The sequence below is a fragment of the Macrosteles quadrilineatus genome, unplaced genomic scaffold (assembly GCF_028750875.1).
Source record: "Macrosteles quadrilineatus isolate MER2022 unplaced genomic scaffold, UCM_ALF_1.0 Scaffold_19__1_contigs__length_3004403, whole genome shotgun sequence".
Classification (NCBI taxonomy): Eukaryota; Metazoa; Arthropoda; class Insecta; order Hemiptera; family Cicadellidae; genus Macrosteles; species Macrosteles quadrilineatus.
The window spans coordinates 962994-972199 of NW_026542612.1; the positions used below are offsets into that span (position 1 = coordinate 962994).

At 34.1% G+C, this 9206-nt stretch overlaps 1 protein-coding gene across 1 annotated transcript; it reads left to right on the forward strand.

Annotated features, from left to right (window-relative positions):
* The first annotated feature begins 1798 nt into the window (after positions 1 to 1798).
* Positions 1799 to 8871, forward strand: LOC129005305 (uncharacterized protein C10orf62 homolog). Its single transcript, XM_054434162.1, has 2 exons — positions 1799 to 1867; positions 8116 to 8871. Exons 1-2 carry the CDS (start codon positions 1856 to 1858, stop codon positions 8359 to 8361), a joined length of 258 nt encoding a protein of 85 aa, XP_054290137.1. The 5' UTR covers positions 1799 to 1855; the 3' UTR covers positions 8362 to 8871.
* The last annotated feature ends 335 nt before the right edge of the window (positions 8872 to 9206 follow it).

Sequence of the window (9206 nt, forward strand, 5' to 3'; positions counted from 1 at the left end):
CTTCCCGGTAAGCTAAGAGTTCGTTAAATCTAATGTTATTTATATAGGAAACTAGCTGGCCCGAAAGACCTCGTCCTGTCCTAATGTGGTTTTACGTCAATGCTCGTTCATTTTCAAGATGAGCTCGTTCGCAGGGCTCAATTACGTCCTGGTTGAAGTTTGTTTGCTACGCTTACTCACCTTTAGGTTGGAGCTCGTTCGCTGCCCTCACTTGCCTTCAGGCACAGAAAACATACTACTATAACATACTACTAAGGTTATAGTAGTATGTTTTCTGTGCTTCAGGTTAGCTCGTTCGCTACGCTCACTCACATTTTGGTAGCAAATTAGCTGTTGTCATAAATAAAAAAAAATAATAGTGCTGCACCTTGTTGCTAAACCTATTAATTTTTTAATGCTATTGAAGATCACAGAATCAAATTGTTTAGTTGAACCAGCAGTTAAGATTCTTTAATTCCATTTAAATATGAGTATTCGTAAGGTTAACATGGGAAACTCCAGCCCTTTTGACGGATCTGCACCAAACTTCACACAATCCATCCTTGAATAATGCTTAATAATGCCTGAAAGTCTCATTACAATCTGTCGAGCGGTTTCAAAGTCCATAAAGGACAAACAAACAAACAAACAAAGAAACATACATTAGATTTTATATAGATAATCATCTAGGAAAGATTTATGTTAAAATCTAATCAGACTAATGGAAATTCGCTTAGTCTGCAGGTTTGCCGTGTTGGGGGTATTATTTTGCCAAAGTATTATTGCCATAACTAAAATAACAAGAAATAAAGTGTGAATCAAAAGGTCTTGTTGCCGTTTAACGTCGACTCTTCGATTGATATTATTAATTAGTATTTCAAAATAAAGTAACTTCTGGCATACGTAAATAGGAACCTTATAGCTAATAGAAGATTGGAGATTATTTTAACATCATTGTATAATGGAACCTGTCTTCTGACCCTTCGTCGTTCGTCGGAACTTAAATCAATGGCCAGACCCCAGGTAAAGGAGGGCCAGAAGACATAATCCGTCATACGCAGTCCATAGTAAACGTAGCAATGTTCTTACTCAGGTTAAACAATTTATCTTTTCCCATAAGAATGTTAACGAGCCGAAAAAAAAAACTGGCGGTTGTGTTTCCCGGAAATGTTTCTTTGGAGTAGGTTTGCTTCCTTTGGTAAGTTGCCTACCTTGCATGGTGGTGTGGAAACCAAGTAGGAAACTGCTCTACAATCAGTACGGAGTGAAATAAAATACAATATACTAAAGCGTACATTTTATAACATGACGTACTTCGTACTGCTACTGCACATCGTAAAACCAGCGGGCAGCGAGTGTAATAAGCCAAACTCAAACTAAAAATTGATGTAAATTTATGACATTTAAAAATTATATTTTGGTGTATAAAGCAGAAAAAAACATTACTGTAAGTTGTACTGTAAGGTCTAATTTTAAATATTGAAAACTGAGAGGATACTTTAGATACTAGTACTAGAATACCGTGAATTGTAACCATGGGTTCAGGTTAATGGTGAATATCTGAGCGAGTAATTGATACGTAGAGCTTTGGTTACAAATCTTATCCTAGAAAGGTCACATTCTACATGGATTAATCCATGCAAAGTCCACAATAATAAATGCACCTGAAAGTGACTCGTTCTGTAGAACCTAAATTGCTATAAGACAGTTGGTTATTCTGCAATTTCGGTTTTACGTGTTGTGAAGCCACGTGGGGGGAGGGTTCAGAGTGTGTGTGTGAGTGTGTGTGTGAGTGTGTGTGTGTTTGGACAGTGTGCCAGGTATATAAGGCGAGGAATGACCAGTGGTCGCCACAGAGTACCACACCTTCATAGCTATGAGATCCACCGTAAGTACAACACTATGTACATCACGAAATTTTACTATCTATGTTATTAAAAGATTTTGTTGGATTTTTTTATCAAAGTTTGTTTAATTTTTTATACAACATTAAATATTGTGTTGGAAAACTAATCACAAATTTATGTTCAGGGGTTGCTTGAAAATATTTTAAATCAGTGATAAGTAAACGCTTATGGCGTAAAAAATAGATAGTTTTCAACTTAACTAAAATAGAAAATTGTAAATTAATTCAAATATATCACGGCTTTTGGTGTAGTGACACCAAAGTGAATTGACGCCGGCTGCTAGTCTTTCTTAATAGAATTAAACTGTTTAAAATCTGTAACTTACTCGCATCATACATGCTTGCACTTACAACAGAGAAAGTAATTTTAATGGTAATGTAAGTGGTCAAATAAATTTAGATTAATACAATTTAAATCTTAATTATATATTTGGTAAAATCACGTAATTTGAAGTACCAAACAATCCTTTTTTTATTATTTTTGCATTTCAGTCGATTTTACAAGTTAAATTGTTTGCTATGAGCCAATAATTTTTAGCGAATTTCCCTATAGGGAAGTAGCTATTACCGTAGGTCTCATGGTAAGACTTAGGCCCGGGACCGATTTACTTTTTCATTTTAATGTCCCCAGAGGCCAAAAACACCATTCGTTCAAATTTTTATATATGTATATATATATATATATATATATAGGTATATATATAGATTTATATATATATATATGTGTCCGTGAACACGATAACTTGAGTAATTTTTATCCGATTTTGATGAAATTTGGTTTGAAGGTGTAAGGCGGGATAAACTTGAATGAGTTCGCGATCCAGCATGATCGGACCATGGGAACAGGGTTTTATGGGGGGTTTTATGGGGTAAAAATTGGTTTTTCTCACTTTTTACCCTCAAAACACAAAATTTCCCAATTTTTCTCTAAACCTTCTTAAAGAGCTTAAAAAAACAAACAATTCAGTATATCAAAGTGTTTTTGTACGGTTATTGGTTACGGAGAAAACTAAAAAAATGGGAAATTTAAAATTCCCATGTTATTCTTATGGAGAATATTGTAAAATGTTGTAGTTTGCTTGTTTATGGATATATTTTGATCAAACTTGGCAAATTTATTTATTTTATAGTAAGCTATCAATATTTTACTATAAACACACTACTTTATTAGTTTCCTTGTAGCAGCAAACCTAGGTACTCGTTAAACCTAATAATGTTATTTAAATAGATCAATTGAAAATCAATTCGGCCAAATGGAAATTCGCTTAGACGGCAGGTTTGCTGCGGCGGGGGTATTTATTCAGTTTTTATATTCACACGTTATCAGAAAACCCGCAAATTTTTAAAATTCTACTAAATAATTCAATTTTTAGAATAATTTAACAGGCCCAAAGTCTATGTGGACGGGCATATGCAAGGTTAAAATAAGCCACCAACACCTTAAACATTTGTTGAAAATTATTTGGGAAACAGCTTCAAGCTAGCATAAAATATTTTACTAGGTACTATGCAAAAATGACTTGAAACCAGGATCTGTTTACATTATGACAAACATCAGCCCCAATGATTATTTTTTTAAAAGACAATTTAAAATCATATATATAACTTTTGAAATGCATTCTAATTTTTAAAATAATATACACAAATTTTAAATTTTATTTAACGGTTATATACACTTTTAGCTGGTGCAGTAATACAACATTTGTATACCGTAAATCGTAATCATAATGAATGACTGGACAGAAAAAAAACAGGCGGGTGTCCTACGAGTAGGTTTACAAATTAGATTTTTATTGTTGGCCTATTTATGCAGTGAAAGCTTTTAACATTTACACAATTCATATAATATGTATTGAAAACACTCTTTAAAAGCTTTAAGCTTCCTAACGTTTTTTAGGACAGAAATTTTGGCATATTGAAAATTTCACTGATTGGGAGCTTCTTATAAAATAGTAAATGTCATCACTATTTACGCTTGGGCGTAAAGAGGCACAAGCTCAAGTAAAAACTAATTAAAGAAAAAGCGATGGTTTGAGAATGCACTGTTTGCCGTTGTAATGAACAACATTTTTCGTAATATCGCAGCATTATAAAAAAAAAAAAAAAAAAAAAAAAAAAAAAAAAAAAACTAAGTTAGGGAACAAGAATACGTTTCACCTAAAGATAACCTCTCAAAACGACTTCCAACTTTTTTTTCAATTTTGCTAATGCAAACAAGCATCTGCCTAGTAATAATGGTTCGATCATTTTGTCTGTTAACTCAATAATTGTGTTAGTTTACATTATAAGTACTATCGATATGTCGAACTATTGACAAGAATGCAACAACGAGCTTAACCGATTAAAACAATCGATTTATACTTTCAAAACGTGCGATTGCTAACAATCGTTCTTTATCACCAAGTTTTTAACAGCTGACTTTTACTACCTATGCTTTTACAAGCTTTTTCGTCATACTGCAGCAAAAACAGCAGTTTTTAATAAATGCGTTGTGGGTCTAAAATAGCTATATTAATCCCCAGGGAGTAAAAAGCCTTTTTAGTACCTAGTGAGTAAAAGTTAGCTGTTGTACACAGTTGTTAATTTCGATTGTAAGCAATCGCATGGATTGAAATAATTTATCGATTGATTTCTTAGATTATGTTTGAGCTTATTGTTGATATTGTTGCATTGTTTCAATAGTCCGACATATCGATGGTATAATAAAGGCTACAGTAACACCCCCAAAATGATTGAAACACTTACTACACAGCTGCTTATTCACATTAGCAGAATTGAAAACAAGTTGGAAGTCGTTTTGGGAGATAATCTTTACATGAAAGTGTTTTTGTTTTCTAGCTTAGTTTGTTAGTTAATTAGTGATGCAATATGGCGAAAATAGAGTTTTAGCTATCCAACAATTACTAAGTTGACAACTATTTTTCTTGGAAACTGGTAGGAGAGCTGTAAAAGGTTAGTCTAACTGCTTCTGTAACTTTAACAAAAGGCATATCCTTTGCACAATGTTTTACTGTGTGTTTAACATCAAGTCATTTCTTCTAATTTGGTTTAATTAAACTGCGCTCGATAAAGTTAATCATAGTTATGGAACAGCATCCTTCAATCAAACTCCCAACTAAAAATAAGTACGGTATCAAAACTACAACGCAGTAAACAAATCAGGCAATGACTTGAACAATATTTTTGTAGGAAGTAAATTGATAAAATGTTCAACATTCCATTTTGTTTATAATACGTTTATATGAAGCTGAAATCTTCCCAAAATATCTTAAAATTCTACATTGTATATGTTGTTCCAAAGGGTTCTGTCCATAAATAGGATTGTAATATCAAATCAAACGTCGAAGCTTCTTTTTGAGACACCCTGTATTTATGTTTTGTAACAATAAACTGCTCAATGAACGGAAATTTTCTTTCATTGCAGTTTGGGAGGCCAATTTTAAGTTACTCGCCAAACAAAATTCTATAATTATATATTGCAAATAGTCTAGGCATTCAGAATTGAAAAAAAATTTTATACTATTAACTTCATATAAAAGAATGGCCATTTAGTGCCGTTTGTCTATACAAATGCTTACAATGTTGGGCATTGGACAAAATATTGATAATTAATTACATAAACGATAAAAGCTTGAGTTTGTCAAGTAAAACCTAAATTCAGCAAAATTAACCAAGCTTTAGTTAGTTGAATTTTGTTGAAAGCTGTTGAATTTTCCATACTTGTTTTTAGAACTGAAGAGAATCGAGACACCTATGACACTGATGATTGGTGGGTCCTGTTTGATTAATTTCTAGCAAAACATTCTACAAAACATGCGTTCTGATTTTCCATTGGCGTTTAGAAAATAGTGATGATAGTGCTTTTTACAGTACTTTATCTAGGAAATCTAAGGAATAGAGTTTTGGCTTGCTGGGACACCGACATGAAATAGTTATAATTTTTCATTGTGTTTGTACCACCTTGTAAACTAGCTTCTTCACGACATGGGAATGTCAATCCTCGTCCTCCTATCTATCTTTACGAAAAATCACTTCTCGGCTGACTGGGTTTGTCAACCAGTATTGTTGTTGGGTAAAGTTGAAATTTTCAGAACGTAGGTTTTGTTGTAGGTTGCTACGTCACAGGTTGCATAACTCTTAGTAGAGAAATGTAGTAAAAGTATGTCAACCCTGCAAATTGCGATTCCCAGTGAATGGTCAACCTGTTCTATAGCGCGGGGTGTGGTGTGGAGCAAAGCTGCAAACTTGATACGGATTCTGGTAATCACTCATTAGTGAATGTCTCGCAACAAGCCGTCGCCGTCCAACACGTACATTGCAAACCGGTCATTTAATATTGCCGACCTCTGTCGCCTGTCACTCAATTAGATATATTTATGGTGACTTGTTAGCAAATTCATGTTTTCTTCTTTTAATCAATAGTATACGTTACTAGACCTGAAAATATGTGTTTACCGGACGAGTGTGATCGTTCCCGTGCGAGACGAAGTCGAGTGCGGGATTACCATAAGAGTCTGGTAAACACATTTTGGACGAGTGGCGTACGATATTTTACGCCATACTACTCTAAGCTAACGTGACGATAAAAATCTGTGCAAATCCTTGTTTATTCTTACCGACTAAAGGACTAACAATCACTACTTTTAACATCTAAGAGAGGTCATTTTTTTCTTTTTAATCACTCATTGTCAAATATAATCAGTTGATTGGTGTCCGGTAAAACTCATTACAGGACAGTAGTAGGTAATGAAACCCCATTTGATTAAGCTGGTGGCAAACAGCTGTTTTCTGGACTAAATACTTGCGTGGGAAGTCTGTTAAAACAGTAGCGTGGCGTAAAACAGTATAAATGCCTATCATCCAATATGAATAATGGTTCATAGTAGTTAAAATAGTTATGTAACTACGGTACTATTAAAGCCAATAATTCTTTTCGTCCAAAAATCAGACAATTAATATATCTCTTAATACCTTCTAAATGACCGTGAAGATCCCAAATGATGTTTTAAGTTTACACATGGTTATAACTAGATAGCTTCTTGATTAGCATTGTACGTTTTATTAAATTTACGGAAAGTAAACAAATACCCCCGCCGCAGCAAACCTGCAGACTAAGCGAATTTCCATTTGCCTGATTGGATTTACACTAAAATGTCTCCTTAAAAATATCACATTTATTCCCTATTTAAATAACATTAGTTTAACGAGTACTTACGTTTGATGCAACAGGGAGGGTAAAAAGGTGTTTTTTTTGTAAAATGTTAATAGTTTAATATTAAAATAATGCATTTCCTAAATTTGATCAAAATATGATCATAAACAAGCAAACTACAACAGTTTACTTATTCTCCATAAGAATAACATGGGAATTTTAAATTTACAGTTTTTTGGAATTTTCTCCGTAACCATTAGGTGCATAATAACGCTTCAATATACTAAATTATTTGTTTTTTTTTAAGCTCTACCAAATGGTTTGGAAAGAAAATGCTAAATTTTAAGTTTTTAGGGTCAAAAATGGGAAAAGCAAATTTTTGCTCCATAAAACCCCCCATAAACCCCTGTTCCCATAGTCCGATCATGCTGGTTCGCGAACTCGTTCGAATAAACGCAGATTTACTCGTTTGTACCAAATTTCATCAAAATCGGATGATTTTTGCTCGAGTTATCGTGCTAAAGGACACACACACACACACACACACACACACATATATATATATATATGAATTTGGACGGATGGTGTTTTTGGTCTCTAGGGACCTCAAAACGAAAAAGTACCATGAGTACTACGGTAATAGCTTATTCCCTATAGGGGAAATTTGCTAAAAATACACTTGAAACATATATTTACACCTAGATTGTTAACTCACAAGAGGATAAATATATATAAAAGTTAATTTATACCAAGAATAAGCGCTTAACAAACCAGCAGTTTGCATTGGGCGAGGCGGTGAAGAATCACTATATCTTCTCTTCGCCGTGGCGAGGCACGGGCAGAACAGCTAGTATTATATAAAAATGGTAAGTGGTAAGTGGATTTCGGTTGGGCACTCCAATCATCATCGCACCGATAGGCGTTAATAAGATAGTTCATTGTCAATAATGCATCTAATTGTTTGAATTGCAGATAATAATATTACATAAAATTCAATTAATTTAATTAGTAATGTGTAAAATCTAAATGTTTCTATACTGTTTCCAATATTGATTTTGCTTGTACTGCCCATGGCCAGGTGCTTGCGCTGCTGCTGGTCGTCGCCTGCTTTGCCGCAGTCGACGCAGGGTTTCTGGGAGGATATCATAGCTACCCCATCATCAAAAGCTACCATAGCTACCCCGTCTACAAGAGTTACAGCAGTTACCCCATCTATAAGAGCTACAGCAGCTACCCCGTCTACAAGAGCTATAGCAGCTACCCCATCTACAAAAGTTACAGTTCACCGATAGTCATCAAGAGCTACGGCTCAGGCTGGTGGTAGAACGTCACCACCAGAGAAATTGTTTGCCCAATTTCTTTATAACTTTAAACAACTAAATACGTTTTTTGTCATCATGCCTTCATGTCAATCAACAAATGTTTGCCTTTTTTGGTTTCGAACAGTTTAATTTCACACCAATTTTAAGTTAAGCTAAATATGTAAACATGAAATTTGTTTTATGTTCATTCTTTTTCCAATTTTCTATTTCCTGTATCTCTCACTTGAATCTCTTTAAACAAGTTCTAGTCTCATGATGTCTTATGTTACCAATAAAATTCTAGTTATTAATATATTGAATTTCATCTGCTATACCCTCGTCAAAAATCATTAGTTATTTCGTAAATTGACTGCATTTTTTGTAGGTGCCTTAAGGTTGCAGTTAGTGGCTTTGAATAAATCATTGAATATTTTGACACTTCCTGAATGAATTACAGAAAAAGAAAACACCAGGCTATAGAATAGATTTTTATCTTGTAGTTCTTAACTAGCAATAGATTGATTCAGATTTGACTTTCGAGCAATTGATTGAATAAAAGTAGCACCTTCATTACGCTTCATGGAAAGTTTGTTCCCGATAAGACTTTTATGTTTCAAGACTTCCCCCACATTTTATACATCAAAACACGGGTCCAGACCCAAGCAGATGTGAAGTGTGCATATTTTTTTGCATTTCCCTATAACCAAATCTAGCGATTTGTAAAATAAAGGGTGTCCCAGTAAGAACGCCGGATTTGAGGAGCGTCTTATCCTTATCTGTATTTCAATAGGAATTCCCAAATTATCAGCGATGTTACCCGTATTAGGTCCCATTTGTAGTCATGAATCGCTACACGACGTAACAACGC